The following is a 26,152-nucleotide window of genomic DNA, read 5'->3' as shown; positions in this document are numbered from 1 at the left end:
GCAAACAGCCTTGAACTCAGAAGATAATTGTCCTGTGCCTGTTCAAATTTTACAGCTTGACTCATCTCTCTCACAATATTTGAAAACAGCGACTGAATCACTTCTGCTAAAGAGAAGCTCTGTGCATAGGCTACAGGTAATCAGTGTATTTAATTACTTTCACAGCATGCAAAAATGATACAATATGTAAACTGTTAATGTATAATTACCTTGCTCCGTTGTTCTTGCCTCATTTCCTCTAATCTTCTGTTTTCATCCTCTCGAAGAGCTTGCTTATAAGCATGGCTTCTTTTCTATTGTTCAGCAGAAAATAAAAATATATTGGTGTGGTGAGAGCAGGGCCAAACTCCCAAACCTTATTCTCAAAATGTTATATGGGTAATTAACAAACATAAATGGTCGAATGATTCCCGTTACTTAAGAAACAGATTAGTCTCAAGACTAGAATTTAAACAAGAAGTGGCCTAGAGCCTCAGTCATTCTGTTTGGTTGAATGTCCACCTGTGCATCACACCCAGGTAGTCACAGCAAGTGCTGTTCTCTGTCTCAGTGACGACCATAAAGATATCCTGAGCAGCCAGAAAACACAGTCAGGATGTATGATAGTGAGATGGGGTATTCTGGGAAGAAAGAAAAGTAATGAAAACATTACCAAGATGAAAAAGCAGAATGGAGGCCTTGTAGTAGAGGGAAACACAGGATTTTTTTGTGGAGGTAGGGCAACAGGAGAGATCAAACCTGCTATTATTTGTGAGGCACCAAGAAAATTGAAAATGTGAATTACACATCATGAATAATGTAATAACTGTGCAATAGGTTTTCATTACAATAACTAGCCCTGGTCTTTCACAAGTTGTAATTGTTTGCAAAAAGCCAAGCTGCAATTAGGGTCTTAGAGGATCCTTAGGGTATTATACACTGGAACTTCTACTGTAAGCTCTTTGAGCAGGGACATAGGGTAGCACACTAAAAATGAGCCAGTATAATTTAATACAAGAATTGTGCAGATTTGACTTAAGTGAGGAATTTGTTACAGGTTTACAGACTATTTCCAAAATTTGATATATGCATGCAGAATGACACCATTAAAACAACAGGCACATAATTTGCTAAAAAGACTGAATAGAGAAAGAAGTTATTAATAGCTCAATTTTGAGCTGGGAGAAGTTGCTACATGTGTCCAGGGAGACTCATTCTGGGTCCGATATTATTCATTACTCTCCGTAATGGCTTGGAGAATTGTGTGGAGAATATGTTAATCAAGTTGGAAGACAATAAAAATCTACACAGGATTGGTCACACTTTGAAAGCCAGGATTAAAATTAATTATGAGCTTGATTAAATAAGCAGGCCTAAAAAGTCATCAATGACAGAGTCACTCAAAACAAGTCAAATTTGTTCATGGACGTAAAGTAACATTTGGCAAGGATAGTTGAGTTAGGTGTTCTAAATTAATATCACTATCCAAGAAATGATGTGAGGGGAAAAAAACTTTGATCTGCATCACATTGTCCCAGACTGTTTTCAGAACATGTTTTTCAAGTTCAAAAAAATCACACCCACATATATTTAGCATGCATGTTAGGCATGTCCTAAGCTTATCATACTTCACTATTTCAAATACATTGCTCCTAAATCTTTTAATTACACCAAAGGACACATTCAAGGTAACATCCAAATTAGAGTCCTAGTTTTCCTACTGGTTTAGCATTTTGGTGCCAGGCCAAGTTTATTTAGATAAGAACTCACTGGTTATGTCCTTTGGATTCCTGGCTCAGAGGCTGTGTCTATGCCTATAGACTGGACCTCATCCAAGCTGTTTGGGAAGACTTTGCTATCTGCATTACAAACAAGTGATTATTTGATTCACAAAGCTACAGAAATGCAGCCACACAAAAGACAAGTATAATAAGCTACAGAAATGCAGCTACAAAAAAGATAAGTATAATGTCAGCTATACTAAAGAACAGTACAGATAAATGATGTATTTTATCTGCTTGGAGGCTGGTGGAGTGAAAGATGAACTATGGGATGCAATTTGGCACAACTTTTTGAGAAACCTGTCAAAACATGGAATGAGAAGGCCACACATAGGCAGGCAAAGCAGAAGGCCAAGGCTAAAAGTAGGACCTGTACAACTGAAATAGTTCAGTGTTCCTTCAGCCATCCACCCACTTCTGTATGGATATGAAGACAGCACAACAAAATGCTGAAATCCAAGTCAGTCGTGCGGACATGAGCTCACTTGTTTTCACAGTTCAATACTCACATCGTACAAAAGCTGCAGAGCTAGGCCTTCCTTGCCAAAGAGCATATTGCCCTGATTTTTTAAGATTTTCTAAAGGCTTCTGCGTTTACATTCTTGTAACAAAGTTTCTCACACATTTTCTGTAAATAACTTATTGTTTTTGCATTCCTTCAGAGAGGTGAAGAAATTTGATGGACTGGTAGTTTGTCCAGTGTCGTTGGAGAGGTGGCACTTTCACCCTCTAATCCACTGTCACCTTTGGAAAACTATAAATGCTGGAGTCAGAAAATAAACTTACTTTTTTACCTTTACAATAGCAGTGGCACGCATCGTGTTTTCTCGTGTCCTATAGTGACAAGAGCAAACTCCCCACTGTTTGAAGTGTTGGATGCTTCAAGAGGGAGGTAGAAGTGGTTTCAAGACATCTTTTCTCCCTTTCCATACCCCTTCATTTTGGTTGTTCACCCAGGACTACAAAATAAAGTCTGAAAGCCACTCTCCTACAATTGACTTTTTGTCCAGCAGTGCTAGGCAGAAATTGGCACTTTCTAGCTATATATCTGCCCACATTTGCTAAAATGTCTTTAGGGTTTTCAGAGATACAAGATATTCTGAAGAATTAAAGGGGAATGTAACCTAGTTTCAATATTAACTTCCCTTTTCATGCAAGGAAAATCAGGAGGAGATATTAGAGGCAAGACAGATGTGTCATATACCCTGTTGGCAGCAATTTCTGTAAAGGGAGGATTTTTTCCCATTTCTAAGGCATCTGAGGAAATATGGAGGCAAATCTTCCCTTCCTGTTACCCAACAGTTGGTGCTCAAGGCTATATACAACAGAGGGCTGCCCAGATCAGATACTTCTAAACTTCTGCTCAGTTGCTTCCAATGTTAATTTCTGTCTGCTTGGCTCCCTGTTCTCTGTCCTTCCCCAATTATCCACCTCCCTACAGAATAAATACTTCTCTTTCAGGGTTAATAGTCCTCACTGAAACTTTCTACATTAGTAGAAAAGCTTGGTTTAGACATGGAGAGACTAATTGTATGCAAAAAAGCCTCTTAGAGTCAATAAGAATAATGAAATTGAAGCAATATTTTATCTATTTCCTAATTACACTGATACTTACCAGACTACTTCAAACTGGGACAAAGATCCCAAGCAATGTATGGAATCACTTTTAGGATGCACTGAGAAACAAGCTTCTCTTTTGACTGTATTTTTTAATGTAGTAAGGCATCTGCTGACATTAACTTACTGAGATTTCATAAAAGCTTACCACCAGTGGATGGGTACAGGGCATACTTAAAATATCTAACCTTAGAATATATATCTGGTTCTCATTTATCAGAAAAAGATCTGTGAGCAGTCCTCTACTATGTAGAATACCCTGCCAGTGTGGAAAAGACAAAGTAGGCAGTCTCATTCACCCAGAAAGGATCCTTGGTACTCACTGAGTTACGTCTCGGCAATTAAGCTCAATTAGGATATTCTAACATTACACTATTGACAGCACCTGGAAAGCTGATAGAAAATACAGCACACACTGCCGTTTTGCTTACCCATGCTGTAGATTCTGGGCCAGGATTAGCAATCTGACAGGAATCACTCTTTGGCAAACCCACGTCCAATCTGTTCAGGAATTCATTGGTTTTGCTATGAAGAAATTCAATCCAAATAGAATTGTTAGTGATTCCATAAAAATAAACACAGATTTTTATTCCACCCTTGGAATCTAGCCTAGATATTTTATCATGTGTCTGCTGAAAAACATCACAGGTAGAAAAAAAAAAAAGGTTATGGAAACAAATGGGACAGAGGATACAGAACCCACACTGTGGATAAGACATTTGCTGGGATGATTTTTTAAGCAAACAATTATGGTCATTTGCATATTTGGGGCGTACAGTGGCTGTGCTTTCCTCATTGTAAAGCTCCTGTACAACAGACTCACATACCACTGGACTTCACGAGGATGCCAACTGCTTCACAGAATTCTTGCAAATCCTTCTATGAGATCTATAAATCTCAGCTAAGTACTTTAAAAGATTATTTTCAGAAATTTTCCTTCACAGTTAATACAATGCAGTCTTACTACAGATTACTTTATCAAGCAGAAAGGCTTTCAAGCATTTTGTAACAAGAAAAAATGCTTGTCTTTAGTTAATGCACAACATTTTCATTTCTTATTCTGGCAAGGGCGATTTTATTTTTCCAGCTGCATGCCTAACAAACCCAGAATTTTAAAGTAGCATCACTTTGCTCACAGTTTCGACCAAGTACAATTAAACTAGGTCACAAACAAAAACAAAGGATGGGAGTTTGTATTGTGGTGAGGAATCAGTTTTTTAACCTGCACTCCCAGGTGCGTATATTGAAGTCTTTTCTCACTCAAAGGAACGGAGTTAAAGAGTCAATTTTATTTCTGTGTACATCTTTAGAAAACATGAAAGCACTGAAGTGAGGGCAGAAAAAGTGCTTCAAGAGATATTGAACGCAAAGATTTACTCTTCTCACAGGGCAACCAGCTAGCTCTGTGTAGGCGAAGATGCCACTACTAAAGACTTAAACTTAGAGAAAAAGCATTGGCTGCTGAAAACCGATTCTGATTAACAGACTACCAAGTGTGTTTTATATTTCACTCCACAATCTAAAACTGTGAGTAAATACTTTATTGGTAAAATGTCCTGCTGGTCAGTGAGGAGTGATACATTGAGAAGTTGAGAAAAGCAACAAGAAACCACAAGATCTTCTCTGCTACTCTACACAATACAAAACCATGTTACCACTTCAGGTACAAGGTACTTGTTCAAATTCTAGCAAGTCAGGCTTTTAGAGTCTCACCATTCCCAGTTCACTCCCTTTCCTCCATTACCTGGGTAGTTAACAGACCTCAGGCAATGTACAATAAAGAAAGAACCAGATGAAACACTGTTTTCCCTGATCCACAAAGTACTTATACATAAAGGTTGAATAAATAGTCTTCTTATACAAGTGTTAAGCACTCAAATTTTTTCATGAAAGATGAGTTATTAAGTGGTAAGATTGCACAGAATAGTTTTGGGAACGCAAAGATTTAAATTGCAGATTTTGTGTTTCTCTACCTATGCTAAAACTGATCAAATAACAATTTATTTCTACACCAGGAAGACTAAGAACTCCTACAAAAAATCTGGAGTATATTTGAGAAGGTTGAAGCTCTGCAAAAAAATATGTGGCAAGATGGTGCTATACCTAGATGCTCTAATTCCTTATTGATGGCAAGAGAATGACATGGAGCATGTGGAATTTCTCATTATTTGCATAAAAATGTGGTGGAGGCCATTGAATTTCCCAGATCAGCACACTGATAAGTGAAAAGCTTACTCAGTTTTAGTATCAGAAACGCTGATTACAACAGTGGAAGCAAATAAAGTTCCTCAGCAAGACTATGCACTGCCTTCGAATAGAGAAATCCCTAACTTCACCAAATTAAGTAATACATCAATGAAGTGTTCCTATCACAAGAAAGGGACTCAGATTTCTGAGTTTTCTAATGGAAGACAAGTCAGGTTTTATATATGTTAATCTGTTGTGTGTCATCTCTGTGGAAACCTAGCAATGCACCTAGGGTTGCCAGACAATGTCTGAATGGTATTTTTCATAATACTAAACCTGCAGTCATAACAATAGAGAACATAGCTTAAATCAGACTGCATGGAAAGAGAGAATTCAGGGAGATGACTATTCAATTAATGTTCTGGAAAGGAAAGTAGTATCTCCAGAAGGAAACCAGCATATCAGTACACAGTCAGACAGCTGGAGCAACATCTCATTCACTTGCTAAAACTTCAAGGGCTAATCAAAAATGCTAAAATGTGTTCCTCTAAACTTAGTAACATTAAGGAAAGAAGAGCATGAGATGAAGAAATTTATTTGAATGCAGTAGAATCCTGATACCCTTCAAACACAGCTAGGCAAAAGGAGATAAAAGATTTGGACTAACCAAGAAGGCACTCTCCTAATAGGCTGCTAGCCTGAGTACCAACTACCCCTAAGCATCACTCTGAAGAGAACCACTGATACTTTGGTTAAGCTGGAGTGATCTTATGAGGGTATTTTGTCTGGGTAGTCCTGTCTCCCATTACACCATTGGGAAAAAACCTTTTGCTCTGCTAATTAAAACAGCTTCCTCCTGTACTGGTGTGTTTAATAGCACCAAGCACTGCTTTTAGCACGGCAACTCAGCATCTATAGTGCAGTAACTATTGCTGGAATTCTTTTGGCCTGTCTCAAACAGAACTTTCACAAACAATTCATGGCTTCTGTCGAGGAATGAATATCAACCACAGCTCCCAACAGGCATTTTAGATGCTACCACACCATTTTGGGAGGTAAAAAAGTTTTCTAGCAATGGAAGCAGGCACTCTCAGGCCTGTTGGCCTCAGAAATGACAGTGATTGACAGCGTTAAATTTATCAGTACAGATGCAGAGGTGGTGGAGTGAAGCACAATACTGGATTTGGAGTCTGAATAACTCTTAAGAGCTGCCATGAGAAAATACTAACTCTGCTGCCAGGATCATTGAGTAATGTGCTAGAAGGGTCTGGTGCATGACAGTAGAAATCAGAAATGTTGCAGACACTCTCTGTGGGTCCTCAGATATACGGCTTTACATTCCACAGCTACTCTTCAGGCAGAGGCCTTTCTTTTAAAAAAAAGCTGCTATGCAAAACCATTTATTTGAAGCTCAACAAGTGTTTGGGACTAAATGCTGCCCACATTCCCACTAGGGTGAGATGAGGGGATGGTTATAAAAGCCAGAGTGGGCCAAGTTCCTCAGGCCTGTGTAGGAGTTCGTGTGATCCAACAGGATCACCAGCCCTGATAGATGAGAAGCAGACAGCTCCACAGTTGACTCCAGAATGCAACTGCAAAAGATCTGGGGACCCACAATAATCTCGTTCCAAGATCCAAGGTCTAAATTCCTCTGCAGAATAAGGTCTTCAATTTTGTGTGTCAATTGCTTTTAACTACTGTCACATCTACAAGGATAACAAAAGTCTTGAAAAGGATTCATCCTTAGGGACATGAATAAGGATATGGACTCAGGATTTTCCAGCATTACCAGCATTTTCCTCCATCCAGGAGTCACACAGCACCACTTGCTAAGCTTTTCATTTGAGACTGTATTCCTCTCAGAACAAGGACAGATAGAAAATAATTTTCCTGCCTACACATAAAGTTCTCAGCTTTAATTCTGTTTTATACACTAACATTAAAAATGCATTCATTAAAAGGCTTCTTGTAATTATCATTAGTTCTCCCCAATGGAACCAATAGCAGTTAATTCTTTTGCTTTAATTGATGGATATTGAAATGCCAGTATACCAAAAAATATACTGGCCTTTATGCCAGTACATTTGGGAAAAAAAAAAAAGCAGCACAATACTTTTGCATATATGATAAATCTATTTATTTCTCTTGACAAATATATATTTCTCTTTGTAAAATATAATGGCCAATTCTTACTACTATTGAAAACAAGACAGCTCATGAACTTACTGTTTTCTCAAGCTGCAGCATCTCCACCATTACAATTCTGCTCTAATGAACATCCACAAGTATGCTAAGAGTCATTCAAAAATAGTAATAAAAAAAGTCAAAATAAAGAACCCCAAATAAAGATAGTTATTGCAAAGAGTAGACAACTTGAGTAGCCACTAAGACCACAGAAGAAGCATTTACTGCTGAACGACTTGGACATATCAGCTTCCAAAATAATTGCCTGTAAGCAATGCTGAAGTGACTTTTCACCATTTTCTCCCAATTCAACTGGAAAACTAAGAAGCATGCATACTGTATACATAATGTTAGTTTCACACATATACCCAGAAGCTTCATGATAATTTTTAAAAATAGCCAGACTCACCCTCTCAGAAAAGAAAAATAATTCAACAACAAAAAACTCAACCCGGAATTTAATTCAAGGCATCTTTTTGCAGCACTAGCAAGTGTATCTCCAACTTCTTCTCACTCTAACATACTTAATTGACTAAGTATAACAACTTCCTCAACTTTTGCAGAAATCAAGATTAGTTGCATAACCCTACAAAGGCCTACCCAGAAGAAATGCTGCCCTTCATTTCAGCAAGGTCCATGGTGGGTGTGTTTTCACTGATGCCCTTGCTCCTTCCTCAGTGAGAGCTCTGCCTTGTGCATTGCCATGTGGATCTTGGTCAGTCATTTGTTGTGGCCCACAAGGTAGGCTGGCTGGTACCGAGGCCATTGGCCTAACAAAACCATGACAAGGGGTAAGGTAGTAAAAACATCTCTGTCTGTTAGCAACAAACATGACTTCAACTCCACAGGGATCATGGTTCTCTTGTACCTCAATTCTTACCCTGAGCTACAGGACAGAGGCCACTTTTTGGGTAAGAATAATAAACAAACATCAGCCATGTCCAAAATTGCCAGCATGAACTAATGTTCATTTCTGGAGTGTGTGTAGATGGGGGACTCATCTTTTGTTGGAGGCTATGTAGTAAAAAAATTACATGAAATTGTTAACACCTCAAATTCATGTACGATGTTGATGGCTCTTCTGCAATGCCCTTTTGTGGGAGAGGTTTTACAGCGACTTCTGTGAGCCAAAGAGAAGTTTGATAAGAGGATACATCTTTATCCCTGAAAGAATTTTCTACTAAGGTCATTGACATAGAAAGAAAGAAGGATAAATAAGAGAAACCTGCAACTGTCTATTCCAATAAGCATTTTGTCTTTCATGACCAATGAGTAAAGTGTAAACTTATGAGTTTTGTAAGAATGTGTATGCATGCATGCTATAATAAAAACAGTTTGAAGCCTTCTGAAAATGGAGTGTGTTGCTTTGTATTGTCTCCATCTCAACTACGACACACTTTACTATGAAGAAAGGCCATTCTCTGGATATTTAGCCCACCTGATTTCCGACAGAAATCCTCCCAGTAGCCACATACCAAGCTTAATATAGACTTCACTGGCAGTAATGCAAGGTCATAGTACAGACGATTTAGACAAACCTAATGATAGCTATCAAACACTGCTATCTTGGCTAGGAGGATTTCTTGTCTGCAAGTTCTTGAGCATCTGTTCCTGAGTTTGAGGATAAGAACAAAAAATGTGCCACTAGCTCATCTTAGGTATAAGGCTTCAAGAAAGTATAAAAATAGGTTGTTTAAAGAAAAAAAAAAAAGCAACTTTCTCAGAAGAATTATTTTCATAATTTTCTACCCACACTCAAAACTAATCTATCCTCTCAACCCACTTGCTTTTTTTGTTTCCCCAACTGGATGAAATAACACAGGTCAGCTATTCGTTCCTCCCACCAAGTCATCCAGTATTCCTGGATGTTATTTTAGAGGTAAGCTTCATTTATTATCTGAAGTAATGAGCATAAATCCAGTTTTAAGGAAAATGCAGTTTCGTATAAGTCTATTGCATTCCATTCTGTGTGCTCCATCTGCATGTGCAATCTGCTTCTATATTTTCAGCCAGCTTGCATGGGCAGATTAATGCGCACAATTAGAAAGCAACCTCACAGGCGTTCAATAAACTGCTTTCATTATTACACTCAAGAGAGCCCCTTTGGATGTCTATAAAAGCCTAGTTTTCTGCCTGTTAGCTAAATAATTGACAACGCTTAAAATAATCAGGAGCAAATGAACAAAACGAAGACAATTGTGGCAAAAAGAAGCAAACAAAGGATTCTCAAGGCTGCAAATGCTTTTTGTGCGAGCCCTCTTTCATTCTCTTTAGCAACCTGTATTAAAAGTCTGGTCAGGTTTACACTTGCACTTCTGTGGGGAAAATTTGTTGCCAGCCTGCTGTTTGAACCACACATCATAGGGGACTGAAAACTGGCAAGGACACTAGCATTTATCCTGTAAAAATTGATAAATAAATAAAAATTCTGTTTTGATTCAGGTTTTATTCTCCTGCATTTTATGACTTTTGAGAAAGCTGCTTTGGCAGGCAAGTGTATATCAGCTTGGTTTGGTGAACCTCCTGCATTGTGTTTGGAATATGGACTCAGAGACACTCTGGCAAATGCTGTTTCCAGCTCCAAATTCTGAGCAGAATATATTGAGTGCGCACATGTATCCGAGTGCAGCTGTGCCAGGAATTTTTACAGGAATAAAACCTTCACAAAACCAGAGGCATGAATATGTAGCAAAGTAGTATTAGAAAGTAACCCTATTTTTCAGACTACTTTTTCCATTACATAAATAGGTAGATGGCTATTAGAAAAACAGTGTAGATGGCTATTAGAAAAAGAGTGGACCCCATCCAACACTACAATTTCTAACATCTAACTAGAGATCTGGGCTAAAACAGCATGGTAAGACACCCTACAGTTCAGACACAGATCCACACAGCCTGCACAGCAAGCCTCTGAAACAGCCAGTCATTACATATCCATCCTCATTACTGTTTAAATGACAAATGTGGTGTACTAACTAAAGAGGGAATGTCCTGAAAAGTTCTGTTCCTTGTGTCCTTTTGGAAAGATGTGCACTCAGTTCTTCCCTCGCATGGATTAACAATTCAAAGTACAGACTACATGAGCCTCCATTACCTTCTAATGCACTCTGACAGAAACACAATCAGGCCAATAATGCAAAATGCATCCAGGATACCATGACTCAGAAGGAAGGAGTCCATTTCATGTGTAAGTAGTTTCTGGAAAAAAGTCAGCACATACTCCCCATTTTCTAAATCTGGTATCTGCAGGGACAGAGCCACAGCAGCACTGTCACCAACAAATCTCTCACGTGCTTCTCTTCTGTTAGCACAACCTACAGTAATCATGCTATTCAGCAACTTCTCTGCCCCAAAGTCTGCTCCTGTGTGCTCTTAAGACTTTTCATACACAGATGTTTCAGGAGCCACCTTGTGAGTTTTTTCTGTTTTAGTCACTGAACAAAGCCTGAGTCCACCGGGGTCAGAGGAGGGGCTGTTCCCAAAATTGTGAGGCTTGCAGACTTTTTCATGGCAGTCTGCATGCCTGTGTAGACTACATTCTCACAAGACACAAACACATATTCAAACAACTGTGGTAACAGGTATAGCTGACTTTCAAGGACCTGTTGCACACAAAGAAGCTATCAAAGCTTTCAAGAGATGGGAAATAACTATATTCTGTAGACAGCACACAAGGTTACAGACAATCCTTCTTTTTAGCACTCACTTCATGTTAGACCCTTTGAAAGGGGATTTCAGGGGGAAGTTCTTGTTTTTAATAGTGACAGGAATTTAATCAGAAAAACAAAACTCTGGGCAGCATCATACTTTATAGTCAGATCATGTTAATGACATGAGAATCTTAAGTGCCTTTCCTTATCAAATAGAAGCAACACTTCATGCAGGAGAGGTACTGATTAGGGCTGTACCCCTTGGAGGCTGATACAGCTGGAGGTGGTGATCAATTCAAGGTTTCCCAGTTAATGAGACTGCTGGTTGGCATTGATCTCAGGAAAATTGTGATGTTGCAGCTACAGATCTTACAGAGGACAGACTAACAAGGGAGCTTATCTTTTGAAATGGCTGTATAAGCCACAACTTTGCAGAGGTCACTGCTTTATATGCAGCACATGACCTTCTTTCTGTCCCATTCCCAGCAAGCAGAGGAGATCAAAATACCCTAGCAGAGACAGTGAGGAAAGGGGCACAACCCCCATATTTGTTCTCTTTGCCTCTAGATGAAGGGTCTTAGAGGAGGGAAGTATTGAGTCACTCATTTTTGCATGGCAGGCAAAAGCACATCTCTAAATACCAAGAACTTCTATGCACACATGTCACTAATAACCAGCAGTACTTCAATGGAGTTACTTCACAAAATCTGAAATGTCACACAGCTTTTCATTACTCTTGGATGCTGTGCTCCTTAATGCCAATATCTCCTACTAACAACCTCCAGTGGTACACCCTCCTCTTCCTGCACCCACCAGAGAATTCGTTCAGACCAGGAAAGGCATTAGTGTCACTGTGTCTGCTGAGGAATACATTCTACACAGCTAGCTCAGTGTCCAGCTGCAGGTTGAGCCCTGGGGGGCTGGAGCCTGAGTCCCAGGCAAAGGGTCATGAACTGCCAAGCCTTTGCATAACAAAGGGCCTGGGGACCTGTCACTTGGCCAGGGGAATGGACAGTGGGAAAAATGACAGGAACCGACAATCCCCAGGCTTCCCTGTGTTTAGACTGCAAGGGGATAAAAGCTCAGGGGTTCCTTTGTTTAGGGTGCCTCCTTGGAAGCACCAGCTCAAGCTGCTACTTTATTATTTAGTTATTGCACCATGATTAAGTATCTGGACATGTGAGAGTCTGCAGTGGGAAACCTGTGGTTGAACTGGTAGGGAAACCTGGACTGAACCTGATGTGACTGTGTGAGCATGGGGGATGTGGCTGCAAAGGGGCCTCAGTCCCAGCTGAGGTGGAGTGACTGATGGAGCGGCTCCTGGATGGTTGGACAGGCAAGTTTCCTTAACACTGCAGCATGTGAGGGCTTTGCTTTACCAAAATTGCATTCACTGGAGGTAGGTTTTCAGCTTACTTCCTCCAGGTGAAGGATCTACAGGGCCCTCCTGGTGTATGTTCAATACATAGTAGACAGAAATAATGTTCTGATAGTTAAACTCAAGCAATGGAGCTTGAGACATTGTAGTGACGAGTCCATCCTCACTTTCAATTGCATCAGAGATGTCACCAGCTGAATGCTCACAAGGCTTCCTTAATCAGTGGACAGAATGGCTGCCAGGAAGTGCCCGGGCAGCCAGAGCTCCTGCACCACCTGAGGACTACCTGGCTGCCCACATAGAATCATTTGTGTTGGAAAAGACCTCCAGCCATTAACACAGCACTGCCAAGTCCAGCACTCAACCATTTCCCTAAGCAACCATTCCATAAGTACATGTTCCAAATACCACCAGGGATGGTGACTCAACCATTTCCAACCTGTTCTGATGCTTGGCCACCCTTTTGGTGATGGAATTTTTCACTAGTGACCGTTTCCTGTTTTCCTATGTTTCAGAGGGTTTGGGCCTGCAAAAACTTTTGCAAAACAAAATTTACTTTTAATGGGCAAGAGCACTCAACAGCAGAATTCATTTCACCCTAAGCAAAAAAAAAGGTACAGGCAGGGAAGGAGAAGGAAGGGAAGAGATATGTGTCATTCATAACTGAATATGCCTTAAGATAAAAAAACAGATTAAATGGGAAGACAAGAACCCTGACAATCCCCTGAGGAAAAGCAAGACCCATAACTGAGAACTTTGCACTGCAAAGATGTGATGTGTCTGCTGTTGATTTAGGCTCAAAGAGAATTAAAGTGTCTAGTTTGTCAGAAACAGGCAGAGATCTAAAGTTGTGCAGTCTTCAGAATTCCTGAGGAATCAAGCTGTGTGTGTGTAGGCATCCACACCAGAATAAACAGCAAGCCAAACACCAATATCTAGAGACAAATACTGGCAACATATTAAGGGAAAGAACTATGCCTAAAGCCAAATGGGAACAAACAAAAGGAAAAATACAAGAAAAGCTGGAGTCAGTGACAAAGCACTAAAATGTCTGTACCTTAGATAACAGAGTCTGGGCAAATGATGAAGGAACTGGAGCTACTAGCATGGGACAGAAGTGATTTCTTTAAAGGTCATAGAGGAGGAAAATGCAATCAATCAGGCTTAGAATACAGGTGAGTAATTTCAGAAGCCAAAGATAAAAAAGATAAAGGTGACTAAACAACATTGTGTGTTAATTATGTGATAGAATCAGTTAGAAACAAATAAATGGGGTGGAGTGAATGGGCAAGGCAGGAACTCCACTGCCAGTGGAATTAATTATATCAGGATTTAGGCCGTATCTAAATCTGACATTAAGGAGGTATTCTTGGGAAATAGGTCTTTACAACATATCTCCACATTTAAGTAGGACTATGCTAAATAGATGAAGTCCTCATTATTTACATGTGGATTAGACTTCTTTACTAATCAACAAAATAAATGAGTGGAGATGCAATTTAGATTCTGTTTTGATAATTAGTCTTGGATTGATTACATATTGATTCAGTTAAAGAACGAAAGCACAAAGTAATTTTATAATTCACAACTTTCATTTCAAAGTGTATGCTTTAGGAAGATAAAAGAGGTCTACAGGACAAAATTTCTCATAGAATAAGGTGTGGAGGAGGCTTGAATATTTCACAGAATCATAAAATCATTGAGGTTGCTGTATGTCGTCTTGTCCTACCCTCCGCTCAAGTGGGGCCACATTGAGACAGTTGCCCAGAACTTTTGAATATGTTCAAGGATGGAGAATCCACAACCTGCCTGGGTAGCCTGTGCTCATGTCCAGCCACTCTCAGAGTAGAAAAGTGTTCAGTAGGAACCTCCTGTGGTTCAGTTTGTGCCCATTTTCTTGAAGTCAAAACTTTCAAGTCAAAAATTTAAAAAAAATAGCAACAGCAGCTAAATCCTTCTTGAGTCCCAAACAAGGAAAAAATGCAAACAAATAAGATAATATTAAATAATAATTAAAAATCCAAACAAACAAAACAGAAGGACAAGTAGATAAGGAATTTTAGGTAATAAGTTTCAAATTTTACGTACTACTTTTGATCTTCAAGAAGCGTCTCTCTTCTTTGCATTTCTTCTTGTCTTTTTTTAACTTCAAGTCTCTCTGCCTAGAGCATTAAAATCAGGAAAAAATACTTGAGGTTTTCAAAAAACCAAAAACAGACATCAATTATTTCAATTCCAATATTTCAATATTTTTGTTTTTAAAAGATCTATAGCAGTTGGGTACCGAAATGACTCAATCTCATATCTCCTAGTCAATATCTTCTAGTCAAGAGACCTGTTTAAATTAGCAAATGACATGGTGCTCCTAGTACCCATCTACCCAAAAGCCCTTGTGAGCCTTCACAGCCATCATGTCACAGCACTGCTGGGGGACGTCTCAGGGTGCAGCTGATGTAACTGTGGTCCTTGCAAGAAGGCAGAAGACCTAAACCACTGCACCAAAGCAGATGATCGTCCTGTGGCACTGACAGTGCAGTGATGTGAATATATGTAGCTCACAGAGCTGACTTGCAGGAGTGTTAGGTACTGGCCAGCTGAATACATGCTAAGACAAACGAACGTGGGAGACATTTGTACTTAACCAGCATTCTTCTGCCTCAGATACCATATCTGTTGCAAGAGCCAACCAAATCCTTGACACAAAAAATTCCTCTTTAAATCTGGATACCCCACAAATGATTAAGTCCTTTAATATAAAATTGCACATAATTTCCAATGGAAGTATCATCTAAGCTGCCCAAATCCCAAATTCACGTAGAATAAAATATTAAAATAAAGCAAAAACTAGAGAACTTGCTGCAACAGCAGCAACATGCAATTCAAGCTAACTTCCAATGAAAAGGAGGCCAGCCAAATTTTTGTTTTGGCTCACAGGATGCAGTTAGGTCCAGTGGGAAGAGCAGTTAAAAGGCAGTTCAGTGTATAAAAAGCAAAGTTAGAAGTGCCAGCCTGAGATTTCAGCCTGCTGTATTTTGAGCTCCCACACTGCACTTGGTGGGGGGATGCTCCAGTAAGAGCTCTCAAGAAATGATCACAACAACTCTCATGTGGAGCAAAATACAGTCTTGGACTGTCACTCCGCTCATTGCCCATCCTCAAAATGAAAAAAGGTAATTGCTCAGTAACCCAGCAACCAGACATTGCTCTGAACAAAGTGCCCTGGAAATTTCAGACAATATCTTGCAGAGATGGGAAGGGAGGTGTAGGTGAAAATGGCCCCTGTGGCCAGAGCCCCAAATCAGGGAGAGAACACTGCCTGAGCAGAGGTACTGCTCAAGGACAGGGAGAACAAGGAAGGGGAAACATGTAAGGGGGTAAGGGGTGTTAAGAACAGGGCTGAAATCCCCAGTTCCATAATCTTCTTTCTGTCCTGCAATGAAAAACATTTCAGAAAAATCACAATTCTGCTGGCAGTTACTCAATTACTTTGTCTTTAGCAATTTCAGGATGCATATTTTTTAATTGGATAAAGAATGACTGTCTGAAAGAGATTTGCAAAACAAGTGCAAATTCCTCCTTTGCATGCATTGGATTAAGAAAAAAAAATCCTTTCAGACGTCTGCAGATAGGAAAAGAGCTACTATGTTGTGTGATGATAAAAACTGCTGGAAGGCAAAAGACTTAGAAGCTGTTATTTAGAAAAAGGCAGTGCGAAATAAACAAAAGGAAGAAGGGGAATCTTTGAATAAGATGTCCTGTTGTTCACTCATTTGACATGCAGAAACAGTGATAGAAGGTATGACATACTGATGCAATAGAAAAATTTAACCAAAATATAGTAAGGAGCATCACTACACAGTATGGGTGATTTTAGAGTTTTCAGGGGATATATTATTGTTTGCTCCTAACCTAGACACAGATGATATGTTAGGCAAAAAAACTCCCACTCATTTGTGCAGCTTCACAGTTTACAGGAAAAGAAAGAGGCAGAAAAGAAATTTTATGGCTGGTGTTATTGTCAAAGGTGATGCTGATACCCTTGAGACACCAGCCATAACTCCCAGGCTTTTCCCCAACACTGCCCAATACCACAAGCTGATGCCTTCACCTCTCAAAAAGCATTGGATGTGGGATCCACCATCATATTGCAAGGGTCCTGAACGTTCAAATAAAGAAATTCAAAAAGTTCCAAGAAAATCTAAAGCTCACAGGACTTGTTGTGGTCTAGCTCCTAGCTAGTGACATCTAGAGAATACAAACCTTTGATAAATACAAACCTTCAGTATCAACCCTACGTCCCACTAGATGAAAAAATAAAGGAATATCCTACAGCTATTCTACCACCAGAATGGTACCTGAAGAAAACTCCTGCATCTTGAAAATGCTCACTTGTGGCTGGTGTGACTACGTTTTACTCTGGAAGTTTACCCTAGGACACCTGCTTAAGGATGCATACAAGTGACAGTCGACAGGACGGGCACATTCTGTAAGTGATGACAATCTATCAATAGACATTGCCAAAGCACTCCACATTTGGCACCATGTTCAAAAAGCCAAGAGTGGAACAGCTGTGATATTGAAGGTAAACACATTGAAAAATATTAGCAGAAGGTCTGTGAAGTGCCTGGTTTTAACAAATTCCTGACAGAAGACCACTCATGCTGATTAACACAGTCAAATTAAAGAGCACATGATTTGATAAAGAATAAAATGAAATTACAGCTTATCCTAAATAAGACAGTTTTTGAAGATGGCAGGACTGTTTATTACATAATGTAAAAGAAAAAAATGTTGCCTGCAGTATAATTACACTGAGCCTTTTCATTTCAAATTGTTTGAATATTCTAATAATAAGTCAAGATCTAAACTATAAAGGAAATGCTAAATGCAGGGTAACAGCAACAGAAATTCAGTGACAGGAAACAGAAATATCCATTGTGCTGAAGTCAACCAATTTTACATGCAACAAAAATGAGAAAAGTTTAATAAACAAGAAGCCAAGTATCAGTTTCTTGCTTATTTTTTGGGGAACTTTGACAGTCCTTTCACCCAACAGACACAAAGGAAATTATGATCCAGTCAAACACTGTGATGTGAATGGCTGCACAAAAGATACCAACCCCAGACATCTACTACTAATGAGCAAATAACAAAAAAACTACCTCTCGTGTACTTAAACATTTTCTGTGGATTAGACACACACCTGAGCATCAGAGAAAAATACAGAAAAAGGGAATTCTCTGCTCATGTTACAAAGTCTTTTCCGAATTATTTCAGTGAGCACTCATTATTGGCTTAGAATACCCAAACTCAGGCAGCCCACGGTTACCCCATTAACAAACCCCAATAGTCCCAGGACAAGCTGCCTGTCTTGAAGTGCATGGGAGACCTGAGTATTTGTTTATGCAAGATGGCCCTGTGGAGCACAGAATGAAGAATCTTTCCTCTCTCTGGAAGTTGGAGAGAGACAAGGTAGATGCCAAGCTGGTCTTCCAGCAGCTTATAACCCCATGGTTAATTCAAGAATGACAGAGAGAGGCAGGTGGACTCGTACAGTTGGTAAGGCAGACCTTCTGTACTTGGGTACTGCTTTGGCAGACTCACAGTTTTTGCTTGTTTACAAAGATAGTGGGAAAAGGGATGCTGCTTTTCTCTGCAAAACCAGCATTAAAACACTAACATAAACAGATCCTAAGTTCACAGGCTTACAGTACATCATCCTTACAATCAAGGAAGAACTGAGCTGAGTATCAGCACCCGTTCTAGTCATCGCACATTAGTCTGTAGGGCTTCACCATTCATGTCTGTTGGCAAAGAAGCTTTCCAGCTGTGAAAGTTCCAGGGCTCCTGCTGATAAAGCTGGCTAGCTATTATCTCCTCTCAAACTGTCACACAATTTGGTTTTTATTGAATGAATAATAACCTTGAGCAAAAGGGCTGGCAAGCAAGAAAAGACGGCCTGTGAACTTGCAAAAAGACATGCTCTCAGCCAATGCCCTACAGGTGCAGTTGAGTACAAATCTATCACTTCAAATAAAAAGCTCCTTTCCTTTGGTAAACAGAGCCCAACGCTGGTGGTACAGCATCGGTAGGATCCGTGTCATTCTCAGGTCTTGGGAGCCTTTCATCTGTAGACAGAGTGAGATAGCCAAATTGGCACCTTCCAGTGGCTTTTCAGCATTCTCTTCTTAAACACAGGGTTGAATGTTTAATATTTAATCATCTTCCAAAAAGAAATCTCCATCAGCTCTATCACTATTGTGAAAGACAATCTGAATAAACAAATTCAAACTAAGAGTTCCCTTTCACGCCTCTCTGTTTTGTGTGATTGCTTTGTGGGTATATGTTTATTTAGTCAAATTAGGCAGTCTGGCAAAGATGTTTGCTACAATGTTGCATCCTCCTTCAGCAAAACTGGATACTTACAGTTTTACTATCTACAACATCTATAAAGATTTTATAATCTGTGGGAGTGAAGGTAAGGAAATTAAAGAGCATGAAAACAAACCTGATACATCAATATATTTTCCAGATGTAACTAGAAATGATAGCAGTCTTTTAACATTTTTCTTGTCCAATGCCCATGGGCAAGCATCATATATTAAATAATTAATCCACTCTCTTCCACTGCTATCATCACTGTGTCTGGAGCTATACATGAGATGGTAACAGCTAACAACATTTTCAGGTGCTAGTATTCATTGTTCCTGTAAGCTATTGTGTATGGGCTTATGCCCAAAGTATAATACTAACCACTGACAGACCAGGGACAGACTAACCCTTACCTAGAGGCAATTACAGTTATTTCTGTTTATGCACACCCTTGTATGCCAACCAGTATCGATGGCTTTTTAATTAACTCTCAACATGCAGTTTCTGCACAGAAAATCATTTTTACTGTTGTAGAGACAAAACTTGCAAACCTTAAATCTCCCTTTCTCTCCTTGTTAATGAGCTCATCAGTATCATGCTCCCTCTCCTTTCATTTTTCATTTAAATTCCACACTGCATTCTCAAGCAAGTACTACTTGGTTGCCACCAAGGAGACACAAATGAACTTTTACAAAGGGTTGTAAGCACAAAGAACAAGAAGATGCTTTGTGAGAATAACTAGAGAAAGCAAACAAATTAAAAATAATAAAAGAAATTTTTCAAGTGAGCTATCATTGGTGTCAATATATGGAGACTATTAGAAGGAAGAGTGATATGACCTATTAGCAAGACACTTGTGTGTGCAGGCCGTAGAAGGGCTGGAGGGGCAGTTGAATTTCAGGGTGCTCTCAGCACAATGCATGTAGACTACACTGACCTTTCCATAATTTGGATATCTTTTCAATCCTGACAGGCTGGATTTTCTAGTATTCTTCCCATGTGCACAGGCAGTTATGGATTCCTATAAGGTCTCTGTGCCAACTGCTACAATCCAATCTTAGAGAGGGAGCTCATGCCAAAATGAACCATATAACCTTCACATAATTTACTCCTGACCTTCATGTTCTCCCTTTCTGCTAACTCTGCCAGATAGATGCAGCTGAAAGGCTGGAGTTTCTGATGAGCCAAAGGAACACTCAAGCCCCCAAAAACCCTGGGCAGGCATCCTTCAGTCAGCTACAAAGAGGAGGAGGACTACATTTCCTAATTCCTCAATACCATTCAGGGTTACCACTTAATTTAATTAGCCAGCTTCATGTAGTTCAGCAAAATCAAGCATCAAGACTGTTATATGCAGTGACCAGATATACCTTTTCTCTCTGAATTGCTTTCTTTTTCAGGATTTCAGCTTCTTCAGCTGCCTTTTTTGCTTTTACATACTCTTCTCTCTTGTGCTGTGCAACATAAACATAGGAAGTTATTTTACATATTTATGTATACAAGGAACACATGAGGTAACTTGACTCCTATAGTGCACATCTTTCAAACCTAAAATGTGTTAGGGGAAAATGTCTGGATTTTTTCCCTTAAAATAAGACAGTGAATAATGCAGGCTGTGCAACAGCTACTGCAATATTGGCTTTAAGAAGGCTGAGAAATCTAGGACTGATAAATGGGCATCCATGCAAAGACTCACACAGCTGATTGATAACTTGCAAGCATTTATACCTCTTGTAACAGGAACAACATTTCCACATAAGCACAGGACAGGGTGGTACATTGATCAATTAGTCCAAGCATAAGCAGCATGCCAGAAGATACATTTAAGTGGCTTTACAACTGTTCTGGTTGTTATTTGAGATATCATCTGTGATACAGATTGCTACATATTTATGGAAAGATTTCTCATTTTCTTTGGTGCAGAACATTAGTTTCTGATTTTCTGCTGCTTCCTTCAGGTTTCATGACTTTCTCCTGTCAAGCAGCTGTGAGTTCATTTTATAGTCATACAAAACACTACAGGAAAAGTTTTCTTTTGAGTCCTAAAAATAAATAAACACATTTATTCTTACTGACCTTTTTCTGGTATTTAGATTGCATGAGAATCATTTGTTGGTTTTGTCGTACTTGAGCCTCTGATTCGTTTCCACCTTAAAAAAACCCAAAAATATAAATGGCACTTTGTATGAGCATTTTAACTGCAAATGCCAGTCATTTCAGAATACAGCAATATAACAGATTGGATGTATGCATATACAGGAAATTTTTCATAATTACAGTAGCTGTCTGACATTAAAGAGAACAGATAGGAGACCTTTTTGATCATTTTTTGCATCCATCAAAAGCACTTGCCTATTATTTACAGAGCATCCACTGTATCATCCACTCTACTAACAAATATGTCTCTACAATGTATGATCAGTTTACTGAGGAACTATTCCATTTTCAGAAAATCAGTCATGCTTTGCAGGTGAGTTTTCATTTTCATATCCAGCTATCCCTACCTTTACTCAGTTTGTCACACACATACAGTCAGAAATTCTATTGCTAAAAAGTTTCTCTTTTATCAAATTTAGGATCTTGGACTCTGCCAGCTCCAGTGGGATGCTATCATTTTAATATTTTCTAAATAATGTCTTGGGGCTCAAGGAAGAACCCCCTTTCTGAAATGGAAGTAAAAGCCTTTTCCCACAGACCTCACATTCATATCCAAGTAGTAGAAAGTGTCCTTTTCCAAAGCCATGGACTCTCTTTTGTGAACATCTAAAGTTCTGGCCATAATGTTCAGCCTTCAATAAAAAGAAACAAAATCCCCACAACCAATCAACCAACAAAAAAACTAATCACAGAAAGAAAGTGATACTTGGTCTTAAGGGATTGAGGAAGTGCCTTTGATTCTATTACTCTGCTGTATTTTCCAAGGTATTTTCTTGCTGTAGGAAAGAAATTATTTATTCCCTTCAGTTGATGCAAAACATTACAACAGCCCTCACTCCATTCTGAGGATGGGAGCTGTACTTCCCCAGTTGTTTTCATGAGAAATTCCCCTCTATGTGACTCCTAATTCTACAGAAGCAGCTGGACCAATCTGTGCTACCTGATATCTTGGGCTGTAGCAAAAGCAGCATGGGCAGCCAGTCAAGGGAATGTGATTCTGCCTCTCTGCTCTAGTCTGGTGAGACCCCACCTGCAGTGCTGCATCCAGCTCTGGAGTCCTCAGTACAAGAAGGTCATGGACCTGCTGAATTGAGTCCGTAGGAGGGCCTCAAAGATGATCAGAGGGCTAGAGCACCTCTCCTATGAAGGAAGGCTGAGAGAGCCAGGATTGCTTCCCCAGGAGAGAAGAAGGCTCCAGGGAGACCTCCTCGCAGCCTTTCAGTACCTGAAAGGGCCTACAAGACAGCTGGAGAGAGAATTTTTGCAAGAGCATATAGTAGTAGGACAAGGAAGAATGGCTTTAAACTGAAAGAGGAGAGATTTAGATTGAATATAATAAAGACATGTTTCACTGTGAGGTGCTGAGGCACTGGCACAGGTTGCCCAGAGAAGCTGTGGATGTCCCATCTCTGGAAGTGTTCAAGGCCAGGTTGGATTGCACCTTGAGCAACCTGGTCTAGTGGAAGGTATCCCTGCCCACAGAAGGATGAGTAAAACTGAATGATATTTAAGTTTACTTCAGACCCAAACCATTCTATGAATTTTAAGACCTTTCAGAAATGTAAGAAATACTAGGCCTTGCAGGAGGGATCACTCTTGTCTAAAGGTAGCTCTCTCCATTTACTAATGGAAGGTAACTAATCTTTAGGAGCTTTTGTGACATTCCCATTTTGTGAATGGGAGATCAATACCCTAAGCATGGCAACATTTCTGTGGACTCAAATAAATCCCTAAGATAAGTTCTCCAGAGAGAATGGCCATGCAGTATACAAGCAATAAGCTTAGAGTAGCAATACACATACAGCTGTTGAGGCAGGATGGGAACAGAGAGAACTCCAGTTCAGAAGGCGAGAAGAAAACTGATTTATTTCAAATGCACCACTCTATTTAGAGGGAACATGTGCAGACCAACTTCATTGGTCTTAAAGTAAAAACATCTCACACCATTGGTGCGCTGTGAATCATGCACGGTGGCAGAACGTATCTATAAACAATGTGAACAACAAGAGAGATAAAGAAATATTTACATTCTTTTCCAACTCTCTCCCAGGCCCAGCCTGGTAGAAATGTCTCTTTTTCTCTCTGACTGAACTGAGAATATCCACAGCTGGCATTGTAGAGTGTCTCTTCCCCAGGTCTAGAAAATAAAACTGCTGCTAAACAGGTTTTTAAACCTCTTAGATGCCTAATCTTTCTCTTTTTTTTAGCCTTTTAATAGCAAAATTTCATTTGTGCACTGTAGTTTTTTTGTCAGTACTGGTGGACATAGTTTTGGAACAAACATTTTTCTCATCATTATTAGAAATTGCCTATAGCCTTTCAGCCAGGTTTAATCCATTCAAGTTGCCTTGGCTGTAACGTGTCAAATGCTTCACTGAAGTCAGAGGATGTTGTGATCATATATAATAATAGCAGAAAAGAGACTGTTGCATTTATCAGGCATGATTTGTTGCTCCACTTGTTGCTTATGTAGGAGAGTAGAACTTGCATCCTTCATTGCTCTCATCTCTCCATGATGCCTGAAAGTTTGGCAGTCAAATATTACAGAGTTGAAATCTAGAATACTTATTTCCCTGTGGAAACCACAAATGTTAAAAAACTTTAAGAAGCTTCAACTTCTTCAGTCCCTTAAAATCACTCTGAGAAAATAACATGATACTTTTTTCTCCTAATGAATACCTACAGGGGTAAAATTAGAGATGCCATTTCAGCTCCAGATTTGTTCCTGTGGCAATGATATGTTCTAATAATCTTTGCACCTCAGTTCTTTTCAGAGGCACTGAACACAGTACCTGTGTCTCAGCATCCAGGAGTCTAAGTGGCAGCTAGAGAGTGACTAATGACATCATATTTTTTTACTTAATATTTTTTTTCCCTCTTAAGTTTCTTCTTTGCCCAGAAGGATTTAAAATGCAGAGGGCCAGAAGTTAAGACTCCAGACACTCAGTCCCTGCAGCTTTAAGGGACACCTTTAGTCACGCAGCCAGCCCGCACACAGCAAACATGCCAAATTTCTTTTTCCAGATTTCACTTTCTTCAGCAAAAAGCTCTATGGTCTCCTTGTGACAGAAGTATGTTTTCTAGAAACTACCCACAAGCAAGAAGCAAATGTTACATGTGAACTCACAAAGACTGTGTCTGGCCACACAACTGAACATGATGGTGGGCATACAGGGCATTGCCACTACTGCAAACAACTGTGACTCAGCTGCAGGGCAGAACATGTGGGACCAGGATCACCCTGAGCCAAAAATCAGATCTGGGTTGGAGTCAGTTCAAACTCCTCTGTCTTCCACCTGCTGTCTATTTTTATACACTGTACACCACAGCAAACTCATCTTGTGCAGCCTGGCAGAGAAAGAACTTAATTTGCAGGTCAAAGCAGACTACCTCCTGCACTTTGCACCCCAAATTCTCCTCCAACAGCCAAGGTAAGGAAGAGTAGCTCTTCTTTTCTAAAACTTTTTTAAACTAAGTTAGAAATATCACTAAATTCAGTACTTTATAGTGGTTGCAATTGAAGATATCTCCTACACTTTCCCCCACCCATCTAGAAAACATCTTGCTTATCTTAGCAAACACATCAATTATGTTCAGGGTGGTTTAAGTTCTTGCAGCTTTTTACCCTGTTTTTCATTTACTTGTCTGTTACCTTTAAAAAATTGGTAATATAGGGCTTCACACACTTTTAGCCTGCAAATGCTGAAGATGCAGGGATCATTTTTGCCTCTTCAAGAGCCAGCAGCCAGGAAAGCACACACAGACACAGAGGAGTTTTCTTACAGGTAACTGGAGGGTCTCCCACATGCTGTCCATCTTCACACTAATGATGAGTGCGTGCCCCCTCAGAGAGATCAACTACAGACAGTGTAAACAGCAGGAGGATTAATCCACCTCTTTTCCCCAAATGTTAGTGCAGATTTTCTACTCTGCCCTTGACAGATTTCTTGAGTGACAATCTGTGCTGTTTTGTTTCAGAAACATCTTCCTTGCCACGATCATCAAGAAGCACAGAGCACATACAATATATTCATGTCAGCCCTTATTGACACTGAATCTCTTTAATTAGTAGCGAGAAAAAGTTAAAAATTTCTCATGTCTTGGAAAATTTAATTTTGCAATTCTCAATTGCTGATTTACATGTCTTACCCAGTCTCTGTGGCACCAATGTAATTGGCCCTGGCCTGTGTTCTTTCTTCCATTGCTCCAGGTCATCGAGCTCTTTCTTAGCAACTGAGCAGGTATGAAAAGAAATAAATATATGGAAGTTAGAGGAATACTAACAAGCAGCCATTACTGCTAATTGCATGTAATCCTGAAGACCATCCAGGAACAACTTGGTTCTCAAGAGACTCAGACACCGCCACAAGAGGTTACGCAGTCACTGCAGTAATTAGCTAATAGGGCAAACATTTTCCCTAACTTGAGTCTGTAATGGTGAACAACCCTAGGACTCAACCTCAAAAGTAAAGCCAAAACCAGCTAGGAGACTACTAATAGACGGCTTTTTAACCCCTGGGGACCTATAGGTAAGTGCCATAGTATTTGCTGCTGCAGGTAAAGCAGAAGTTGTTACAATGAAGATGTTACTGCTGCATAGAGGGAAATCCTTGTGGTGTAATGCTCCCCAGCAGGGAAATGAAAAGTAATTTTCCCTCCCAACCACATGCTCCCTAAATAAAAACAGGAGGAATGCATGAATCAGCTTCAAATTAAGACAGTTCAACATAGGCACCCACATGTGAGATGGGCAGCAAGCTCCCAGCTTAGTCAGTGCAAGTCAATACAGCCGGGGTGCAACCATATGCTCTAGGATGGCTGATATAACTTCTCTCTATGTTGACTGA

At 39.7% G+C, this 26,152-nt stretch overlaps 1 protein-coding gene across 1 annotated transcript in view; it reads right to left on the bottom strand.

The window, feature by feature from the left end:
- Positions 1-26,152, bottom strand: part of EPSTI1 (epithelial stromal interaction 1) — a 50,350-nt gene that overhangs the window by 12,124 nt on the left and 12,074 nt on the right. Inside the window, exons 3-8 of the mRNA XM_053970647.1 lie at positions 25,455-25,538; positions 21,225-21,298; positions 20,519-20,602; positions 14,865-14,938; positions 3,809-3,902; positions 210-293 (exon numbers count right to left, since the gene is read on the bottom strand). Of these exons, the coding sequence (XP_053826622.1) occupies positions 210-293; positions 3,809-3,902; positions 14,865-14,938; positions 20,519-20,602; positions 21,225-21,298; positions 25,455-25,538 (494 nt within the window). The remainder of the gene's footprint in view (positions 1-209; positions 294-3,808; positions 3,903-14,864; positions 14,939-20,518; positions 20,603-21,224; positions 21,299-25,454; positions 25,539-26,152) is intronic.

Source organism: Vidua macroura, chromosome 2 (genome assembly GCF_024509145.1).
Source record: "Vidua macroura isolate BioBank_ID:100142 chromosome 2, ASM2450914v1, whole genome shotgun sequence".
NCBI classification, from domain to species: domain Eukaryota; kingdom Metazoa; phylum Chordata; class Aves; order Passeriformes; family Viduidae; genus Vidua; species Vidua macroura.
The sequence above is the reverse complement of the archived record's forward strand: the minus strand, read 5'-3'. Positions and strand labels throughout refer to the sequence as shown.